The 23,071-nt window shown below is 40.6% G+C and overlaps 1 protein-coding gene across 17 annotated transcripts in view; it reads left to right on the top strand.

Moving 5' to 3' along the window:
- The window catches only part of Eif4g3 (eukaryotic translation initiation factor 4 gamma 3), a 327,817-nt gene that overhangs the window by 202,139 nt on the left and 102,607 nt on the right, over positions 1-23,071 (top strand). For all 17 annotated transcript variants that reach the window (XM_029566179.1, XM_008838616.3, XM_029566184.1 and 14 more), the window contains one exon: positions 2,871-3,707. In XM_029566179.1, the coding sequence (XP_029422039.1) occupies positions 2,871-3,707 (837 nt within the window). The remainder of the gene's footprint in view (positions 1-2,870; positions 3,708-23,071) is intronic.

Below are 23,071 nucleotides of genomic sequence, written 5' to 3'. Positions count from 1 at the left end.
AAAGGACATTCAATCCAATGTATTGAGAGTAGGGTGTATGAAATGGATAGAAAGAAGAATTAGTGGTTTCCTTACAGTTGTAGTCTTAGTGTTGCCTTCAGTTCCCACTATATTCAGGAAATGGTATTTTGCTGTTATTTGATCATTCAGAGGAACATTACTCAACTGGGGCTCTCGGCATTTAGGACAGGACTGCCCCTCGGATTGTAGGATGTTTGCCCATCTGGTCCATGCCTACTAAACGACCGCAGCATCTTCTCAGTGGCTGTGAAGTCTCTAGTCATAAACAACTGTTCAAGCCACTGGCTGCATCATACACGAGAATCATAGGAAACAGTTTCATTCTTCTTATAAATATGGCATATTTATTGCAGAAACTGTCGATAAGCAAAATGAAAAAATAAATACCCATTACCCAGAGACAATGCAGTAAACACCCTAATAAATATTGAGCATGTATTAGTAGTGTCTTTTTTTTTTTTTCTGGTCTTTTTTGAGACGGTCTCCCTGTAGCCCCAGCTGTCCCAGCTGTTCTGGAACTCACTATGTAGACCAGGCTGACCTTGAACTCACAGAGATCCACCTGCCTCTGCCTCCCAAGTGCTGGAATTAAAGGCGTGTGCCACCATGTCTGGCCTAGTAGTGTCTTCTTAAGTTACCAAGTTTCCTTGAAGCTCTATACACAATTTTTTGCCCTGCTTTAAAAACATGAAAATACTTTTATTACAACTTCCCATAGGACTAAATACTCTTTTTAAAACCTATTTTAAATATTATATCATTTCCCATTATGTGCCTGGGCCATCATTTATCGATAAATCCCTTATTGCTGGATGTCTAGTTTATCCCCTTTCCGTTTCAGCATGGCCTTAAACATTCTAGGCATTTGCCTTTACTCAGTCTTTCAGGATTATCTCTTTAGGAACAATTAGTCATGGTGGAATTCCTGTGGATTCTTAATTATGTGCAGGCTCATCCTAAAGGTCTTTCAGAAGGATAAAATGGTGTATTTGTTTTAAGCGTCTTTTGCGCTTTTCAGTTTTCTGTATTAAAGTCTTGAAAATGACTGAAAGAACTTGGCTGGGTTTCAGAATGAGAAACAAACTTTGCTTCTCAATTTTTTAGTCATGTTTTTCCAGGAGTATTTATAGAAGCCTGTCAGAGAACTGCTTTTGTTTGCTTTTATTTTGTTTTGTTTGTTTTGTGTTTTTTAACTCTCTGTTTCCAGGTTTCAGCCAGTGGTCACAGAGTGTGCTGTTCTGACCTCCTCTCACTGTGGTGTCATGTAATTTGTGTGACCCACGTAACAGCTACTCAAGAAGATGGACATGGCTTTAGTTAGAGATGGTTTAATAAATACAAACCTGGTAAATATGTTCAAAGAGAACATAATGAGGACATACCGTCCTCATATATTTTTGGTTTGTGCCCTGGCAGTTTAGTCTGAGAAGCTTGTTCCTGAGAACCTGTTGGTCTTTCTTCACCAGCACCAGACTGAGGCAGCACCCACTTGAAGAGGCTTACTTCTGTGCCTGGCATTTGAAGTGAATTCTGAGGCTAGTGAAGATCAGAGCTGTGAATTAACCTTTTATAACTTAATGTTTGTGCTCTTATTCTGGTTGCAAGACCCTGCTTCCGTCCACAGACTTTGTTCTATTGCAGTCCCTTGGTGCCTGGGTAGTGCTGCAGGTGTAAGGAGGCCCAGGGCTGGTGGCTCATGAGTTCCTCCTCACACCCATAAGCTCTCAGTTTACCCGGAGTTTAAAAGAATGGCATTTTGCTCATCAGCATTCCTTTTATTATTTTGTGGCACCTTATGGCTATAGTTTCCTATTTTCTTGATCTTATTTTTTCTGCACACAGATGTATGTTTTATGTATTATTTGAAAATATTTCCCACATACATGTTCAGTGTTCTTTTTTATCTGGTTTGTTCATTTGAACGTTTGCTTTGGTTTCTTCTTGAAGAATTGTTTTACATGTGAAGAAACAAAATTTCTATTTTAGTATCTTTGTTTCTGGTTATATGCCTCTTCTGAGAAATGAAAGTTACTTTCTAAACTATTGTATATGTACAGGTATTTGATGTCATTGATAATAAAAAATATGATGGTTTCTCTTAAAAAAAGGAATGGTTTTAAGCCAGGCGTGGTGGCACACACCTTTAATCCCAGCACTTGGGAGGCAGAGGCAGGTGGATCTCTGTGAGTTCAAGGCCAGCCTGGGGCTACAGGGAGACCCTGTCTCAAAAAAAAAGGGGGGGGGGAGTTTTTTTTGTACATGAAATATATTTCCAAATAAAAATTTCTCCAAATGCAGAAATACAGAGAATAAAAAGAAACATCAGTTTCTTTATAATAATTTAGTGTCCATTATTTGTTCTTACACCGCTCCACCTAGACTGTGTGTGCCCTCAATGGAAAAATTGTCCACAGGGAACAAGATAAAAGTCACATTACCTTAAAGTATGGTTTAGTTTAGCTCAATAGAGTGGCACATGCCTGACCTGTAATCCCAGTACTCAGGAGGCTGAGGCAGTTGGATCATGCGTCTAGGTTACATAGTGAGACCATGTCTCAGAAAAAAGGGAAAAGTGTAGCTTTAGTTGTTAGGAGCTTTCTCTTGTACCCTTGACATGCAGTCGTTTGGTTAGCTGATTTCCTTCTCTTACTGTAAAGTAGGCATTATGTGTACTGGAGACCAGGTAATCATGATGATGTTTTTTGGAGTCTATTATTTTGGTCTGTGTTTTGCTGCCCATGACTTAGAGAAAGAGACAGGGCAAAAGATTTAAAGAATTGACGCAAGGCAATGCAGTGTAGTTTGTGGTTCAAAAATTATCTTTAAAATTCTTTTTTTTTTTTCCATAGACGAGAAGCCAAAACCAGATCCAGTGTTAAAGTCTCCTTCCCCAGTCCTTAGGCTTGTCCTTAGCGGGGAGAAGAAAGAAGCCGCAGGCCAGACACCTGAGACGTGTACAGCAGAGTCTACCCCAGAGCTTCCCCGGACGTCATCACCCACCACTGTGTCTCCTGTTGCCCGAAGTTCTATTGCTTCCCCCACTTCCACTGCTCTTAGTGGCCAAGCAGTGTTCACTACTGCTCTTGATGACAGATGTGAATCGTCCTCAAAAGAAGATGCAGGTCCTCTAGCCAGCCCTGCACAGCCTTGCACAGTAACATCAGACCCTTTACCAACGGATGAAATGGACGATGACATATGCAAGAAACCCTCTAGTGTAGCACCTCGTGAGCTCCCACAGATTTCTAGTAATAACCTAATGAATGAAATGAATGGACTTAGTGAAAACTTGCCAGCCAAGGAGAGCATTGTAGACATGGTGAGACGGGAGGTGTTGCCATTGACTCTTGAATTGGAGATTCTAGAAAATCCCCTGAAAGAAATGAAAGTGGAGTGTATCCCAGTCCCGGCCATCCCTTCCACACTTCCTTCCTTATCTCCAGTTCCTCCAACTCCCCCAGCTTCTCCTCCTACTCCAGTCATTGTTCCTGGGGCCACCACCACTGTTAGCTCGCCTCCTGCTGCCACTGCAGTCCCCAGAGACACAGAGGAGGAAGACAGTGTAAGAATTCGCCTTGGTGAAGATGCAAAAGAGATCCCAAACAAAACAGAGGTAGAAGCAGATGGGCAAGCGGAAGAGATGACAGATTCTCAGAGCTTAAATTTAAGGAAGAGTCCCGTCTCAGGTAAGCTGCTCTGTCCTTAGTATCATTATGCTTGCTGAGCATGAAGAGGCAATGTTGGAGTTATTTTTTAATTGGCTACTTTCCTTGACTTCCAGAAACATCGAATGAATGCTGAAATTCCTAGTCTGGTTTCTTCAGTGGTGTGTTTGTTTTTTAGTACAGCCTGCAAAAGAGTTGTCTAAAAATGCAATGAGAATTCCCAAATACACTAAATGCCTCTAAGGTATATGTCTCTGTACATGTTGGGTTGTTTTTATTTATTTGTTGTTGTTTTTTAATACCTCGCTCATAGAAATCATTTCCTCTGTTACATTTTGTTGCTTTGAGGCTGGAATGACAACCAACATGGTCACTAGCTCCCAATCCTGTCTTCTCAGAATTTGAAAAGCCACCCACTCAAACCATGACTGAAAACACTCCTCTATGGAAGACCTCCTTTTTGAGGCTTGGATTTAGGAAAATAGCATTCAAAACATCAAAGGTTTATGACTACTATTGAAAAACAAAAGCACCCTCTTTGATTAAATGGCAAATAAGTTGAATTTCTCACTTTTTCTTTTAGAAGTGTTATTTTTAGGACTTACAGAATAGCTCAGTGGGGTAAAGGCGCCTGTCGCCAAGCCTGATGACCTGAGTTCATTCCCCAGGTGTCCCACACAGTTGGAGAAAATCAACTCTTGCAAGTTGTCCTCTGACAACACGTGTACCCTGTCCTTCCCCCCTCCAGCAAATAAACATAAATTTAAAATTTTTTTCGAGGTTTATTTTTATTTTAATTTTTTCGGAGCTGAGGACCAAACCCAGAGCCTCTACCACTGAGCTAAATCCCCAACCCCATCGAGGTTTATTTTTAGCTTGGTGTGATGGGGTATACCTGTAATCCCAGATTTCAGGAGGTAGGAACAAGAGGGTCAGATCACTCATGAGTTTGAGACCACACTGGTCTATATAATAACTTCCACGCCAACCAGAGCAATACATAGACTCCTGTCTCGATTAGAATAAAAAGAAAAAAGTTTTAGTTTTCCTATAAGTTTTTATGTGGTCATTAGTACTCTGAAACTTATGTTCTTCCCGAGTTTAATTTTTTTAAATGTAGCATCACCTAGCATCTGATCTTTGAGTTTTAATCTGTCAGTTTTTAATTTCAAGTTCCAACAACTGTTAACAGTACTGGTTACCTAAAGTTTATCGTGTGACTTTAGAGTCAGTAGCGCATAAGAATCTTGAAATTTTGACAAGTTGGCACAGCCCACTTTCTGCAGCAGTACCCTGTGCTCTGTGTACTTGGAAGTGAGTTTTCTTGCTTGTGTGAATTGGGTTCACATGGACAATGGCATACTCCCTAGGACTGACATACACTGTGTTTGGTTACTAACATCTTCAGTGTTTCATGTTAGCTGTGTAATAGATATGACAATGTCAACCAGCAGCTTGATCTGTACTCTGAAGAGTAGCTTTCCTACTCTGGTCAAGTTGTGTGTGTTTTGTTTTTATTTTTGTTTTGGATCTTTTGAGATGGTCTCATGTAGACTGAGTTGGCTTTGAACTCATTATGTGGTTTGAGGACTGCATTTAAACTCCTGATCTTCCTGCCTCAATCTTCCAAGTCTGGGATTACAGTGTACACTCACATGCTGACTACTTTCTTGACACAGGGTCTCTTAGGCTGCTTTGAACTCCGATCTTCCTTCCTCAATCCCCTGAGAGCTGATGGGATTATGAGTGTGTACCATCAGATCTGGCCCCAGATCATTGCTTGAGGCAGTTTCCTTAGTAATGTCCTTGAGAATGCCTGGTCCCTCGGCACTGTAGACCCTCTGATTTAGCACAGTGAACTACTGTGGCAGAATGAACGATGAAAGACAGCTAGCTCTACCAGGGAGTTTATATTTCTTTGCAAGTTACCTGTCCCTCACCAGCCTGGCCTCCATCAGTATTTGCACTGCCTTCTGTTTTACAAACCATCTCCCTTTATGGAGAAATGATCTGGGCCTTGTCAGTCACCCTTGGAAAAAACCACCTGGGTTTGGGTATTGCTCTCAGTAAATGTTCTCCAAAGAACACTTTGTTGGAGACAGCATTTGATTCTATTTCACTTGTTACCCACCTTCAAGTTACACAGCCTCTAGTGATGTCATAGTTTCAAAAAAAGGGGAGCTCATGAAGGTAACTGCTCTGGGTATGGAGTTGGAGCTAGAGAGGTGGCTCAGCGGTTAAAAGCACTGGCTGCTCTTGCGGAGAACCCAAGTTCGATTCCCAGCACCCACATGGTGGCTAGCCAACAACTGTCCCTAACTTTAGTTCTAGGAGAATCTGATGCCCTCTTCTGACCTCCTCAGGAATTGCACAACATAGATGCACTTATATTACATGCAGGCAATACATTCATGCACAGGAAATAAAATGTTTTTTGAAAGATAACTTCTAAAAACATAAAACTAATGAAGTTTTGCACATGAGTACCATAGGGAGCACTGGTTGAAAGGTACAACTCTCTTAGAACCTAAATGACATGTGAAGCCAAGCCATACCTAACCTACATCATGCTTCCTGGAGCTGGGGATGTCACTCAGTGGTGGAATACTTCCCTAGTGTGTACAAAGCCTTAGATTCAGTTCCCTCCCCCTTCCCACAAAAAAGCAAAATCTAGCCGTGCTTTACTCGGGCCTAACATTGTTTCTTCTGATGTGTCACGTGGGTGGTCCCGGTGCTTTCAAGACAGTGTGCTCAGGTAGACAGACACAAGAAATAATTTGGGATTAAAAGTCTTTATACCATGACACATAAAAATGCAGGACCTCAGTCACAGAGGACTGCTCGTTCATAAGCCTCATCCCTGGAAACGAGGAATGGTTTTCACGATGGGTGAGGTTGAAGTTGATGTCCAGAAGAGTGTCTTGACGCTTCTCCAGTACTATTTTAAAAATGCCCCTCTAACATATAAAAGGAACTGTTATGTAATTTCTGTCTACGATAGGAATTGAACGTCAAGAATTGATGCAACTATAGAATTTTTTAAATTTTATTTTATTATTATTATTATTATTATTATTTTTGGTCTTTTTGAGACAGGGTCTCCCTGTAGCCATAGCTGGCCTGGAACTCACTATGGAGACCAGACTGGCCTAGATCTCATAGAGGTCCACCTGCCTCTGCCCCCCAAGTGCTGTGATTAAAGGTGTGTGCCATCATGCCTGGCTGGAAAATTAAAATTGCTTTCAGTCTTTAAATATGTACATGTGAAATGGTCATATGCTTAGTAGCTATACTCTTACTGTGCCTTGTTTACTTTGGAAAATTAATATATTGTAACAATTTGATTTGGAGGTGAGGGTTTTATCCATTGATTTGATTGGCTGAAATTGGTTCTAATTCTGTTGCCTACACTGGTCTCAGTCTCTTAGGTCCATATGGTCATCCTGCCTTAGCTTCCAGAGTAATTGGGTCTATAGGTATATACTACCACAGCCAGTGTGCAAAGTGCTTTTTACAGGTAGTGACACATTTACCCCCTACTGCAATAGACATACAGTGTAGAGAAACTTGGTAAAAACAGTAAAGTCAGACAGACCTACGTAGTTTTTCTGGAAAGCATTTCCCTGCAGCTCTTCTAGGTGGTGGTCCTGAGTGAATCAAGATAATGCAGTTGTAGATACTTAGGGGTTGAGGGATGGCTGACCCTGTGATTTCTGTATAGACCAGGACAAATATCACAGCTTGGCCGTATTTTTAACTACTTACTCAGTCATTTCAAGAAGTCAGTGCACCAAACTCTGGTAATGGAGTATTCTTTTGTAGTTTTGGGAATCTTTGTGTTAGTTTCTGACTTTTTGAGATGGTGTCTCATGTAGCCCAGGCTGGGCTCAAATTCACCCTGTAACTGAAGATGACTGGACTCCCAATCCTTCTTCCTCCACCTTTGAAGTACGGGGATTACAGGTCTACACCACCACACCCAGCAGTCTCTGTATATTTGATGGGGGGACAAAGAGGGTTTCCACCCTGAGAAAACCTTTGTTGAATGTGGGCAGCACATATGATTTATGGTATATGACACAAAATTTCCACCTTTAAAAATAATAGTGACCTTGCTGAGCGTGGTGGCACATGCCTTTAATCCCAGCACTTGGGAAGTAGGTGGATCTCTGAGTTCGAGGCCAGTCTGGTCTACATAGCAAGTTCCATTCCAGCTGGGCTACAGGGAGACCCTGTCTCAAAAAGACAAAAAAAAAGAAAACAAAAACAAAAACAAAATAGTGACCTCAAAAACTTAACCTATATCTGATATAAAACAATTACTTGGGGGCTTGAGAGATGGCTCAGTGGTTATGAACACTGGCTGTTCTTGCAGAAGACCTGGGTTTGAATCCCAGCACCCACATGGCAGCTAACAACCGTCCATAACTCCGGTTCCAAGGGTCCAACAACTTCTTCTGTCCTCCTCGGGTGTTGCACAACATGGGTGCACTTACCTACATGCAGGCAATACACGCATACACATAAAATAAAAATAATAAATAAAATATTGTTAAAAAAAAAACAAAAAAAAAACACATTATTTGAAGTTCTTTTGCCAAACAGATTTTTTTTCTCTTTTTCCTTAGTTAACTTTTGCTTCTTGATCTTAGTGCAATTTCTCTGTATTTATAAATTTTTCTGGTTGTAGAGTGAAGTCAGTCCTTCTGACACAGCTTTGTGTTGACTTTATCTGTCATATGCCCTCAGAATAGAATTTATTAGAAGTGAATCGGGTTGGGTGTTCTTCATTTCCCTTAGTACCTTAGTGTTTGGCACTCCCTGTGGGGGCAACACTGAGTGTACCCTCTTTACATAGCTAGATGAAACAGCTTGCCCCCCTGCTGGTGCCCTGGCTTCTGTTTTGCTGTTTTTCCCCAAGGCTGTCACTCATTTAGGAGTCTGGAGTTTTCTGTGTGACTCTCAGGTCCAGGTCCCTGCAGAGATCCAGTATCTCATCTTTCTCGACATGGTGACTGCATACCATCCTGAGCATTGCCAGAGTATGGCTCAGCAGTGGTGGTGCCTAACCACGTTTATGTGATTGACTTCCAGGAGGTTGGATTGTGTGTGTGGAAAATGTTAATAAAGTACTAATCCATGCAACTGATGCAGTTGCTGTCTGTGCCGTCTTTTAGGTTAGACTTATATAGGTATATAAGAATAATAAACAAATCTAGTAATGCTTTATTCTCAGCTCTGAGAGTATTCAACACATTTTTAAAGAAAACAGTAAGTATAGGATCAGCGAAATCAAAGTCTGTCTGAGTTGATGAGTACAGAAAAGCTTGTAAGACTGGGAAGGTCCGTGGCAGGAGTGGGGTTGAGAGTGTGCCCTTCCTTTTGCCCAACTTACCATAGGAAGTAACTGAAGCATTCTGGGAGAGCGCACTGTGGGGCCAGTTCACATGCCTTGTCTCTGCACTGTACTTGCCCTTGCAGTTTAATTTCTCTTGTTCCTCTAGAGACGTGGGTTCTGAAACCTTGGGAACAGGACTTCACATGCTGTTCTGGCTCCATATCCGCTGCCCAAGCCAGCAGAGCAGTTACTAAGTACCTCCTCTCAACTCACTTTTAAGAGGCTCAGTCTGAGTGGTCCTTGGACATAAGGTTTTCTTCACCTTGTTTGTGTACTGTTTACATCAAAGCTGCCTGGAAGTGCTCCATGCATGCTCATCATGTTGGTGCTCTCCACAGTAAAGTCTTAAATTCCCTCATAAACAGTGACACCAAGTCACATTTGATCCTGAGGTGCTGCAGAATGAACCTAGCCCAGCCTCTTGCAAAGTTCAGTCACTAAGCCTTCTGGTGAGCCAGCAGCTGCTCTGTTCCCTCCTGCCCACTGTGACAGCATCAAGTGTGTGCTACAGAAACACTGTATAAGCAAGTTAGGCTACAGCCCAGGAATAGGCCGGTTCTGCTACCTTTACCACAAAGAACATTTCTGTGGTACTTACCTTCTTCCAGACTAGTAGACTGTGTCCTCTCTAAGACTCCCTCTTCAGGAAAGCTGTGTCTTGTCCAGGTGTGTCTTCGCCTTGCCCACTGAGGTGTTGAATATCGTTTCTAAAGCCTTGAAAACAGTATTATCCCTAATTCATGCGGGAAAACACACATCTATTTTCTTCAAATGTATGGCCTTTGTCATTTTTTTTTTAATCTTCTTTTTTTTTTGGTCTTTTTGAGACAGGTCTTTCTGTAGCCCCAGCTGTCCTGGAACTCACTATGTAGACCAGGCTGGCCTTGAACTCACAGAGATCCACCTGCCTCTGTCTCCCGAGTGCTGGGATTACAGGCATGTGCCACCACGCCCGGCCCATTTTTTTTTCCTAATTGTTTTTCTTGGTGAAAAATAGGAACAGTGGGAGATGAATCAGGTTACTTTATGTCCTATAAATGTCTATAATTGTAATTTGTTCATATTTCAAGTCCCAACCAAAGGGTAAAATAAGCTAGGTGTGCTGACACATGCTTATAATCCCAGGAGTCAGGAGACAGAGGTGGGAGGATTGCTACAAGTTAGAGTCCACCCTGCTCTAGTAAGTTCCAAGTTAGAAAGGGCTACATAGGCAGACCCTGACTCATAAAGCTGAAGACAGCCAGACATGGTAGCACAGCCCTTTAATCCTAGCACTCAGGAGATTGAAGCCAGCCTGCTCTTCATAGACAGTTCCAAGCCAGCTGGGGCTACAGAGAGACCCTGTCTTAAAAACAAAACAGGGCTGGAGAGATGGCTCAGCAGTTAAGAGTACTGGCTGCTGTTGCAGAGGACCCAGGTTCGATTCCCAACAGCCAAATGGCAGCTAACAACTGTCCTTAACTCCAGTTCCAGGGAATCCGACGTTCTCTTCTGTCCTGGGCATTGCAGGACATGAGTGCCCTTACCTACATGCAGGCAGTATACTTATACACATACAAAAAAATTATTTCAGAAAAGAAAACCCAAGTCAAACAAGCAAACAAACCAACAACAACAAAAAGCAAGACCAGAAGGGTAAAAGACATGATGTCCAGGGGTAACCTTGATTGAGGAACAGTGTCCTTTAGTGAACTGCTTTTCCAGGAGTTCAGCTGTCATGGTGGGGGGGGGGCTGGCCTCTCTAGCCCATGGGAATCCTCCTCCCAATTGCTAGGATCACGGGTGTGAGCCTCCACACCCAGCTGGTGGCTGCTTTTCTCTCCTTTTCACGGTTCTTTTCGGTCAGCTGCCATAACAGTGGCAACGGTGCAGTAGGGATTATAATGAAGTTAAAGGTTGTCTGATGATCACGATCCTTTTTCTATTAACATAGAAAATTGTAAAAGCATTTTCTCAAGAACATCAAATCTTATTCTTGCTGCTTTAATAATTATTGCCCTCTCTATAGTTAAGATCACTGAGCATAATTTGTATGCTCTAAGATTTTCCCTTAGCATTCCTGTGAATTTTTATAAACACAAAATCTTGTAATCATGCAATCACATGTATTGACCATCAAACCACACATTCCCCAGTCTCTTATATTTTGGTCATATTTTATTGTAATTGGACATAGTATTTAGTAATGTTTGATCGCAAGTACTAGTTCTCTCTTCTAAGATATGCTCTGAGTTTCTCAAGTTTCATTGACATCCCTGACCTTGTATTCCTCTAGTGTCATCTACAGAAACATATCAGGCTAGAGCCTGATCTAGATTCCTAGAGATCATTTATAGTAGAAGATGAAGTTAGACCTGTGTATGATTGAATGCAGTTTTCGATGTGTTTGATTAAACAAACTTTGGAGTCCTAGCCTTTTTCTTTTCCTATTTCTATGACATTAGCAAGTTTCTTTCACCTCGTAGGTCTATTTTCTCATCCAGGAAATTATAATAGTATTTTCCTCATATCGTAATGACAATAAATGTTTTATGTATAAAGCACGTAACACAGTGTGACTACTAAGCAGTCTTTGGATATTTCACAGAACTTCTATTTTTAATTAATATTAAGGACCCAAATATTTTCTTCTAATATTGTACTGTTTCATTCAAATTCATATTGAACAAAACAAGTGACATTGATACCTTCTGAAAAATTCTCAATCTGGTCATGAGGTGGCATAATATCCTTTAGGATAGTTGCTGTGGACATGCTCTTTGATTAAAGGTTTTGCTGTGTGCTATATTATTTTAACATGTTAAGCTAACATCTGCTATGATTGGGAAGAGAGCAGAAGATACTCGTTAGAGTAGTGATATATGGTCAGTCACATGAAAAATACTGGTCCATGCCTCCTCATAGATGGATCTTGAAAATACAAATGAAAAAAAAAAGACTACTTATTACATGGTACATGGTTCCATTTAATATGAAATGTCTATAGTAGGCAAATCCATAGACACAGAAAGTCTAGTTAGTGGTTGCCAGGGTTGGGGAGAGCAAATAGGGATGTGAGCTCAGATTTATACTGCTTTTTGGAGGTTATGGAAATGGTCTAAAGTTAGGTAATGGTGATGTTTCACAGCACCATGACCATAGTTCAAACCACCAAATAGTATACTATTAAAGGATTAATTTTATGGCATATGATTTATATCTCTGAAAAGAGTGGCATAGATCTGGTTAGGGGAACTGTATCTTGGAAATTCAGAAAATGGGTTTCTACAAAAATATAATTGACTGTACCTAAAATATAGCCCCAAATCCTTCCTTATTGACAAATTTTATACCCAAACAGTTCTTATTTTACTAATTCTGTCATACCTGAGTCTAAGAGCCTTTTCTTGAAATAGATGTTGAGTGTCCCACCTAAACATTCTAAAGGCATTGTTAATGTCACAAATAAGGATCCCTTGATTCAGGAAAGCAGGGGTGCCCTGTGGTTAAAGCCCAAGGGCTCTGTGCTTGGAAAATAATGAGTCCTCATTTCCTTTGTATGTTATGTGGTCCCTGGGTGTTTCCGCCCTTGTTAAGCCGTCCTCTCTGGGTCCTTGCACTTGTACCCAGCTCTCTGCTTGAGACGTCTCTCTCTCTCTTTTTTTTTTTTTTCGTCTCAGACTTCCAGAAAAGTATTTTTAGCATATGTTTTCCAGAAAAATCTTCCATATAACATAATGCTTCTGGATGCATGTGTCCAGGACTTATGGAGGCCATTGTTTGCAGAGTACGTTAGGCTCCCAGGCTAATCTTAAAGACCTCCTGTCGCCAACCTGCTCTAGCTTTATTTTATTCCATTATTATTTATTTTATTTTGGCTTTTCGAGACAGGGTCTCCTTCTATCCCCACCTGGCCAGGAACTCTGTGTAGCCTGGCCATAGTCTATCTCACAGAGATCCACCTGCCTCTGCCTCCAGAGTGCCAGGATTAAAGGCGTGTGCAACCATGCCCAGCCTTATTTTACTTATTTTGTTGGTCTCCTATACCCAGTGAAGAGTTAAGTTTTACATTGTTGACTTGATGTTTTCAACCTAGACCAAATCAACTTGCTCCAAATTTATTTTTTTTTAATATGACTTTGTTTGTAAATTTTTCTGTTCTGAGCTGGGCATGGTGGTGCACACCCTTAATCCCAGCACTTGGGAGGCAGAGGCAGGCAGATCTCTATGAGTTCAAGGCCAGTCTGAACTACATAGCAAGTTACAGGCCAGCTGGGGCTACAGAGAGACCCTGTCTCAAAAAGACCAAAAAAAAAAAAAAAAAAATCTGTTAATACCTTAACATTTAAACACCTAAATACTATTTTATCAATTTGATTAAAAAGAAATTACTCCTACAAACCTTTTTTTAATTTCATTTTTTTGGAGACAAAGTCTTACTGTATGAAACAGGCTGACCTCTAGAAAATTACACGTGCATATGTTTAGCTCTTGAATTGCTTTCTTAACTTTCTTATGGTGTGACTTTTTACATTAAACAACATACTTGCCCTTACTTGGGGAAAAAAAAAACAACAACAAAAAACAGTCTGGCCTCAAATTTGAAGTCCTCCTGCTTCATAGTCCAGGATAGTGGAATTCCTGATGTGTGCTTCCATGTCCAGCTGCACAGAGCTTTGATTGAACATTTAATGCTTTATACAGATGAATAGACGACATTGTTTGCAAGTCTCTGTTCATGGTGTACAGGACCTTTTTTGAGACAAAGTCTTACCACCCGTGTCAAAGCGATCTTGAACCCCCTGTATATCCCAGACTGGCCTCAAAGTGATGATTCTCCTGCCTCAGCCTCTCCCCTGCTGGCATCATAGGCTTTTCCCACTGTCCTGGGTGTTTGGCTTATTGTTTAGGATTTCCAATGATTGTACCAAATCCATTGTGTTTCACATCAGCATCCTGGCAGGAAAAAAAGTTACTTTTAATAATAATAGCTGTTGGGTGCTAGAGAGATGGCTCAGCAGTAAGAGCACTGGCTGCTCTTGCAGAAGACCTGGGTTTGATTCCCAGCACCCACATGGCAGCTAACAACCATCTGTAACTCCAGTTTCAGGGCATCTGACCTCCGTGAGCACTGCATGGACTCAGATGCACTTACATACATGCAGGCATAAAATAAAAATAAATTATTTTTAATAGCAATAATGATATTGTTGTAAATTCCTGCTATTAGGCACTGATAAAATAGCAATCAATAGTGTTATTAATGTCTTTAATGCTAACAATTCTATTATTATTAGATAGAAGACTAAACATGGAGAAAACAGGGCTCAGTGAAGGCTGCTATGTGGTAATGAGTAGCAGAGCTGGAATACACACACTCTTCAGCCTAGCTCTGTCATCAAGCTTTGTGTCACCTCTCGCTCTCATGTCCTGTGAACGTTATAGACATCTGTCCTCAGAGTTCTCAATTCCTAGGGGATTAGTGGGAGTGGGATGGTACAAGAGAGGTAATGGGGGTGGGGTAGGCGAGTGTGAATATGATAGAAGTACATTTTGTACATGTTTGAAGATGTTATAATAAAGCTCATTACATATAGTTATTTTTTATTAATCAAAACATTTGAATTTTTATTTTGAATTTTTGCTGAAGTAAAAATTCTTTTACCTTAGAGATGAATATAGTATTTATATAAAACAGTTGCATGGCCTAGCATGGTAGTGCATTCCTTTACACTTGGGAGGCAGAGGCAGGCAGATCCTTGTGAGTTCAAGGCCAGCCTGACCTACATAGCAAGTTCCAGGCCAGCTGGGGCTACAGGGAGACTCTCGTTTCAAAAAAAAAATTAGACTATCCAATATTAAAATTTATCTTCCCATCAGTTGTGATTCTTAATATTCCTCAAGACTTGCAGTGTTTATTATATATAATTAATCTTCAGTTTTATGAATAGGATGTATGTATAATATAGATTATAATAATATTTCTCAGAAATTTGGTACTGGGAATGGAAACCAGACTCACATGCCTGCCTAGGGCAAGCATTCTACCAAGTGAGCTACCTTCTACCCTCCACCCAACTATTTTGTGTGATTTTTTTTTTTTTTTTTTTAAACTTTTTTTTTTTTTTTTTTTTACAATTTGATATGTATATGATGTCATCAGTTCCACCTCATTAGCTTCTCCTAGGCATATAGAGTTTTAATTTTTATTTATTACTGATGTGTACGGGTGCATCAGAGAGCTTGCACGTTCATGGGTGGGAGGTCAGAGGTTAACTTTCAGGTCCTCTCCGCCTTCTGTGGCATCAGGGCATCAAACTCAGATGGTCACACTGCCACAGGAAGTACAGGTCAAATTTGCTGGCCCCTCAGGTCAAATTTTCATAAAAGTTGATTACAGGAACTTTGTACCTTCTTGGATTTATAATTTAGTCTTATTCACCAAATATTTGAGGGACTGAAGTTGGACTAAATGAATGTGGTCATTTTCTTCAAGTTCTGGTAATAGAGTGTAAGAGTTTGCAAATTTTGTGTATTCAAAATACATAAATATAGAGGTTGGGGATGGAACCAGAGCCCTGTGCATAATAATCATATGCTGTACCACTGAGTTGTATACCCCTGGCTTCTGTGTTTAGTTTTATATGAGTTATAAGTTAGAATACCTTGTTGATTATGACTTATAAGTTAGAATACCTTTATGACTCATAATTTATGACACATTGGTGCAAACATACTCAAATAGGAACTGTCATGAAAACTCAAAAGAGTTATGGGTGGCCTCATTGTTCAGATGTACAGATTTGGTAACACACAACACATGCCCAAAATGGTTTTTGTAGAAAATCTGGGATTAAATTGAGTAATAGATTGATTTCAGCTGTTCAGGTAATTTTCACTTGTGATTTGCCTTCTTCTGACCTTTGAGCTGCACAAATGACCAAAGTCCCTTTCTACCCAATAGTAGATTTATGTAGAGACAGATACATAAGTACCAAGATGGACAAGGTGAAGAGCTGAGGGAGTGGTGACGTCACCACGGTGGGGTGTTGTGGCTTGTAGAGGTCTCCTTCCATTAAAGTCACAGCAAATTAACTGCACTTTGCATGGCACTGGTGGTGTGGATTCACAAGAGCAAATGTCAAGTTCTTTTCCATCCAGGTTTACATATTCAAGGCACCAGCTTCATTCAGAAATGAAAAGCATTGAGCAGAGGGAAAGATAACCATTTGTGTTGCAGACTCTTCCCTGCATTAGAAATTTGTGCTGTCGAGATTGACTTTTCTGCCTCTGTACTAGATTTACCTGGAGTTGCAGTCTGTGTTGTTGATGGAACAGCGGCACAGAATTGTTCATTAGATGTAGACGTGCCTAAGAAGCTGCGAGAAGAGCTGTCACATGTTGCACGGAGACCTAGAAAGTTTGCTAATGGTCTCACTGGAATCATCTGTGTGCTCTCTGATGACAGGCTTGCCTCACAGGCTGGCCTCTCTCTCTGCTAACTGGAGCAGACGGTGTTTCATTTGCCTAATACCTTGATATACTATGTTATAGGAGTAACTGTGTTGTGGAGGTGACTATGTTGTAGGGGTAACAGATAAAATATATTCTGAACACATTTCTCCTTTGGTAAATTACACATCCCTCCTACTACAAGAAAATAGAGAGAATGAATCCAGATAAAAATGAATCTGAAATTCAGAGGAGTAAATGCAGGACCCCTGTGGCACTTTGAAGATGATACTGTAGGGTTTCCAATTGGAACCTCTGATTTGATTACAGCTCCATCCTTTACTTTCTGAGGAGTCCTTTGTACACTAAAGTTTTGTCACCTCTGAAATAGAGATAAAGAAGTACTATCTTTCTAACACAAGGCGATTTAACCAGAGATTACTCTTAGATTTAATCTTGATTGCAAGTCATTTACTCTTTAATAGGTTTGCACTGAGCCTCTGTTACTGGCTAGGTTACCGTATTAGATGCAGTCAACAGAGGAGATGTAAGATGTAGTTCAAGTCTTGGGTGAAATAGCCAGGGTACATGAATAGTATTGATAAAATGGTTAGCACTAGAGACAGGAGTGGGCCTGATGTTGACCAAAACATAGAAGCTGAATTTCCAGCTGATAAGCCTTAGAAGGTCTGAGTCTAGCCCCCTAAGGTTCCATTTGCAAGTAAGTGAACTCATTTCAGAATCCTTACATTCTAAAGAGGCCCTTTGATAAGCTGTCAGCAAACAAGAATTCAGTCAACTGAAATTATTACTTAAAATAGTCTTGAAGGGGTTGGGAGAGATGACTCAGTGGTTAAGAACACTGGGTACTCTCGCAGAGGATGTGATTTCAGTTCCCAGCACCCACATGAATACTAACAACCGTCCATTAACTCCAGTTCCCAGGGACCCGACTCCCTTTTCTGGCCTCCATGGGCATTGTGTGACCTGAGTACAGTTATATACATGCAGGCAAAACACACATAAAGACAATAATATGGGGGCTCGAGAGATGGCTCAGCAGTTAAGAACACTGACTGTTCTTGTAGAAGACCAGAGTTTGAATCCCAGCACCCACATGGCAGCTAACAACTGTCCATAACTCCAGTTTCAGGGGATCTGACAGCCTCTTCTGTCCTCTGCTGTTATTGCATCACACAGGTGCCTGCACCTACATGCAGGGAATACACACATACACATAAAATAAAAATAGTAAATAAAATATTTTTTAAAAAAGACAATAATACACAAAACAGTCTTGAAGCCTTGTGTGGTGGCACACCCTTGAATCCCAACACTCAGGATGCAAAGGCTCCCAGCCAGGGCTATACAGTGAGTCCCTGTCTCCAAAAAATAATCAGTCTTGAGATTGATTCTAAAAGAGAAATGATCTAGCATCAAACAGGAACAGCTTGCCTCAGTGACTGACAGGAAGTGAAGGATGACTTCGGGTTTTTATATCAGATAATACCAAGTAGTACAAATCATTTGGAGGGTAGAGATAATTAAGGGCACTGAATTTATGAAGTTTCCATGCTTTGCTACTGGGGAGATTCTGTGTCCTGAACAGATGAAACGCCACAGATTTGGAGAACGTGCACAAAGTAAAGGCAGAAGAGCGCGCATGGCGGCACTGCCCTCAGAGCTGGGGAAACCGGACGGAACACGAGAGGGTCAGAATTGTGTGTGCCCTTCCTTCTGTGGCCCGTCTAGAGGCAAGAGAGCCTTGCTCCTCCCCTGCAGATACCAGGGCTAGCACTGTAGTGAGGGAAAACTTGGCTCCGACAACAATCTCTCACTAAGATTATTGGACTCTTGGGCCAGTAGCTCATATTGGAGTGCAGTTTGAAGACTGGGGACTCATCTGCCTGCCTTGGCAGGCCTGTGGCCCCATCCGTGGTAAAGCCATGACTTGGAGCCCAACAGTTAGCTGTCCTCTGGGCACAGCAAGCTTTGAAATCAGCTCCTCTGAAGAGGCCCATTGCTAAGCTGGTGCACCATTTCAGCTCTTCCCAGTAGGATGGCTTCCTTTGAGCCCCTCTTGTTCTCTGACCTTGCACCAGCAGCATTTGTACTTCGGTTTCTCAGGATCTCAGTGTTCTAAGCCCACTAACTTTTATATCAAAATTATGTAACTTTCTTTGCTTTTGTCTATATGTTTTCCTCTTCAAATAATTGTTCTCTGCTCTAAACAGGTTCTTAATGAGAGGAAAAATTAGATAATTCTCTATGGATTTTTCCCCCTAAAATCATATACATTTGGAATTTCTTTTGGATTAATGATTTTCCTATGAATTTTGAATCAACTAATGCGTTCTTAATATTTTCCAGTTCACTCAAACATGAACTACACCCATTTTCATAAACATATCTGCTAAATAAAACAACCACACTTGTTTCAATAAGTCAAATAATATGTTTGATTGTTTAAGGTGGATTTAAAAATGCAGCTTTTGAACATTTCATTGGGATGTTAGTTTTCTCTGCAAAGGTTAGATTGTGGATTCTGAAACAGCACTCCTGTGCAACAGAAAAAAGCAAGGGAAGAAAGTCCAAAATGACCATGCGCTAGTCAGGATAGGTGAAGTGTTGTAAAATGAAGTCTGGCAATGTGGGGTCAGCCACACAAGTCACTGGAATGGTAGAACTTGCTTCCCCTCGAATTCTCAATAGATTAATTCAAGAAAGGGCATTGTCCAAAGGCCAGCAAAATGCCACAGCAAGTAAGAGCGCTCACAGCACAAGCCTGAAACTCACGTAAAAGTGGAAGAAAACCACAAAGCTGTCCTCTCTCCGTGTGCGCACGCACTCACATACACACTAAGGTTTTTTAAAAGTTTTTAAAATGTGGTTGTTCAAACTTTTTGTGCTTAGAAATAGGAATCACTGCCTGGCATGGTGGTGCACCTTTAATCCCAGCACTTGAGAGGCAGGGGCAGGTGAATCTCTTGTGTTTTCGAGGCCAGCCTGATCTACATAGTGTGTTCCAGGACAGCTGGGGCTACGGGGAGACCCTGTCTCAAAAAGATCAAAAAGGAAAAAAGAGAGAGAGAGAGAGAGAGAGAGAGAGGGAGGGAGAGAGGAGAGAAAAAGAAAGGAAAGAAAGAAAGAAAGGAAGGAAGAAAGAAAGAAAAAGAAAGAAACAGTTTTCTCTCCCTACAAACTGTGGACAAGCCTCAGGTAGCCCACAAGTCTATTGTCTCTTCTGTGAGACACACTGTCTTCACCTGCCCTAGGTTTCTATCCCTTCTGCCTCCTTCTATGGCGTAATGCTATAGTAATAACCTGTTAGTAAGCTTTCCATTTTATTCAGTAACAAAAGTAGGGAGAATTAGATCTGTTTTTTTTTTTTTTTTTTTTTTGGTCTTTTTGAGACAGAGTCCCCCTGTAGCCCCAGCAGGCCTGGAACTCACTATGTAGACCAGGCTGGCCTTGAATTCACAGAGATCTACCTGCCTCTGCCTCCCAAGTGCTGGAACTACAGGCGTGCACCACCACACCCGGCTTAGATGATTTTTTTTTTTAATTCAAGTGTGTACTTGCAAATTTTTAGGAATATTCATAATGTCTTTTTAAACAGCCTATGTTAATCATTTTATTTTGAAATTATTTTACTCTCTTACTGAAATGTCATATAATCGGTCAGAATCGTGTCAGCTCTATTTGTCAGTCTTCTCTGTGTCATAGGATTCTGTGGAATCCATTGCACTGCACGGTGGACTCTCATTCTGGTCCTTTGACAGGCAAGGTCATCAGGGCGGGATCATCACTGATGTCCTCTCCAAGGGACCCCTTATTTATTTTTAATATTCTTCCCTTGTGTTCTCAAAACACATAACTTGAGTAAAGTCATAGCTTACCTACTCAGTAGAGATACTGGATGATGCGCTTTCGTGATTGTTGCTTAAAGACAGGACATCTGAATAGAGCCCAGGCTGGATTTGAACTTGGGACTCTTCTCCTCAGCTTTCCAAGTGTTAGGAGTGCTTGTGTGGATCACCATGGCCACCCTTTGATTCCAGGCTTTTAAGATGCTCTGTTTTCCCCTGATCTTTTTTTGTTATATGTGGTAGAAAAAGGAGGAGGAGAGTCTTTTCCTTGTCTTAATTTCAACTTAATTAAAATGCACATTTCATTTTTTCTCCTAATGATGTAGTTTTTAAAGATAGCTTGTATTTATTAGAGAAAACTCCATATAAAGTCATAATTAGTAAAACTGTGAAATTTGTCTTGTTAAAAAAGACACCAGAAAGCAAGAAATTCACGATTAATTCCCTGTAGAGAGCCCCTGCAGGCCTAAAAGCAAAGCACACTAATAAAAACAGCTCATAAGGTATGTCAATAGGACATTTACAGAAAAGAAATGTTAGGCACTGAAAAGAAGAAAAGATTATCACTCATTCCTTAATACCATTTTAAGTCAGTAGTTTGTCAAATACATTATCAAATGCCTGTGACAGTAGAAGATATGAAAATCTCATGTGCCTGAGATAGAATGGAAATTAACATTTTTGGAACTAAATCTGGCCATGTCTATAAATCAGAGGGAATGGGATGTATATTTTTTGTTGTTGTTGACACATTTCAGGAGTAAAAGGAACATTAGATGTGTGTGTGTGTGTGTGTGTGTGTGTGTGTGTGTGTGTGGTGTTTGCAGCAACAAAAACAGTAAAACTACAAAGGTCTTTCAAGAAGAATGGTGTGTATATATCCTTTGGAATGTTGTACAGCTGAGATGGTACAATTGATTTATATATGTGGAGGGAAGCATATACAACACGTGTGTGTGTAGTGGCCAAAAGACAGTGTCAGACACACTGAAGCTGGAACTACAGGCATTTGTGGGGCCCCCAGCTTGTTAAGTGGGTAATGGGATCCATACTCCATTCTACAAATGGCTAAGAGCAAGAGCTCTTAACTGCTGAGCCATCTCTTCAGCTCCAGAAGAAACTTTGAGTGGAAAGGAAGCATCTTGCAAATCGGCACATGTCGCTGTTATGCAATGTGTATAAATGTGCATATTTTTAAAATAAATGTGTATGTTTGGTTTTGATTATTTGTAGGAGTCTTAAGGTATGTAAGATAATATACCTAAGGCTGCTAAAATGTTTAGACAAGTTCACCTTGGACAAGGAGAATTCATAGTTGGGGCTGATGGCTATTACCTCTAAATTTAATTCAGTTGGTATTTTTGTCAATTAAAGCACAAATTTAAAAGCAACAAAAATTAGAAGACATATGACCAAAGTCTGTTGGAATCCCACTACTTGGATGTACAGATTAATATTTATTTTCATAAATGTAAAGATCATACACATGCTAATTTGAAGCCTTTTTAAAATACCTAGTTTTGGGGCTAGAGCAACGGCTCAGCAGTTAAGAGCAGTGGCTGCTCGTGCAGAAGACCCGGGTTCTGTTCATAGCACCCAGTGTGGCTGGTAACTTTCTGTACCTTTAGTTCCAGGGCATCCATGGTGTATTTACATAAATGCAGGCAAAGCACTCAGGCACATAAAATGAAAAAATCCAAAGTAATTTACCCAGCGTTTCATAATAATATTGTGTCTGTAAACATGATGTTACTTTTTGGTAGGTGCACAATAGATCTGTGAATTGACTTGTGTTTTAACTAACCAGCCAAACTTTTGATGCCTTCATTGAAGTATAATTGACAAGGTTAACAGACATATATTTCACATATTTCGTTAGTTTTCACAACGTTTACTCATTTCTAATCTGCTGTCAAGATAATACTCATGCTCATTACACAGAAGTTTCCTCTCGGGCTGGGAAATTGACTTAGCAGTTATGAGTGCTGACTCCAGAGGCCCCTACTTTGGATACCAGCACCCATGTAAAGCTAAGGCACCCCACAAATGGCTATAACTCAAGCTCCAAGTGATCTAACACCCACTTACAGCCTTCATGCCATCCACATACTCAGCATATACATAAATAAAAATCGTTTGGGTTTTTTTTTTTTTTTCCTATTACAGTTTGTTTTTGCTCCTTTTTTTTTTTTTTTTTAAACGTAATGAAATTCCCCTGCTAGGCTATAGAGAGAGGACACCCTGGGCTACATAGTAAGAAGATGTTTAGAAAAAAAAATAATAAAATAAAACCCTGTAGATTTATAACAAATTAAAACATAACTGACATCTTGTAATATTGGGTCTTCTTTTCCTTGAACATGGTTCATCTTGCCACTATTTAAGTCTTTAATTCTCTTAGCAAGGTTTTATAGTGTAATGTTTAAGTCTTTTGTATCTTTTTTCAAATTCATTCACGTGGCTGCTGTGGCTGTTGGTTTGTATGTGGGTGTATCTGCTTGAGTGATAGGTATGGGTGTGCACAGGTGCATGTGCTCTTGGAGCTGGACTTATAGGTATTTGTATGATGCCCAGCTTATTACATGGGTACTAGGATTTGAACGTGTGTCCTTAGATTATGAAGCAAGCGCTCTTAACTGCTGAGCCATTTCTCAAGGTAGCCTCTTTCAGGTCTTGCTCTCTCTCTG

Source organism: Nannospalax galili, unplaced genomic scaffold (genome assembly GCF_000622305.1).
Source record: "Nannospalax galili isolate Female #2095 unplaced genomic scaffold, S.galili_v1.0 scaffold2019, whole genome shotgun sequence".
Classification (NCBI taxonomy): Eukaryota; Metazoa; Chordata; class Mammalia; order Rodentia; family Spalacidae; genus Nannospalax; species Nannospalax galili.
This window is presented reverse-complemented; position numbering and strand designations above follow the sequence as displayed.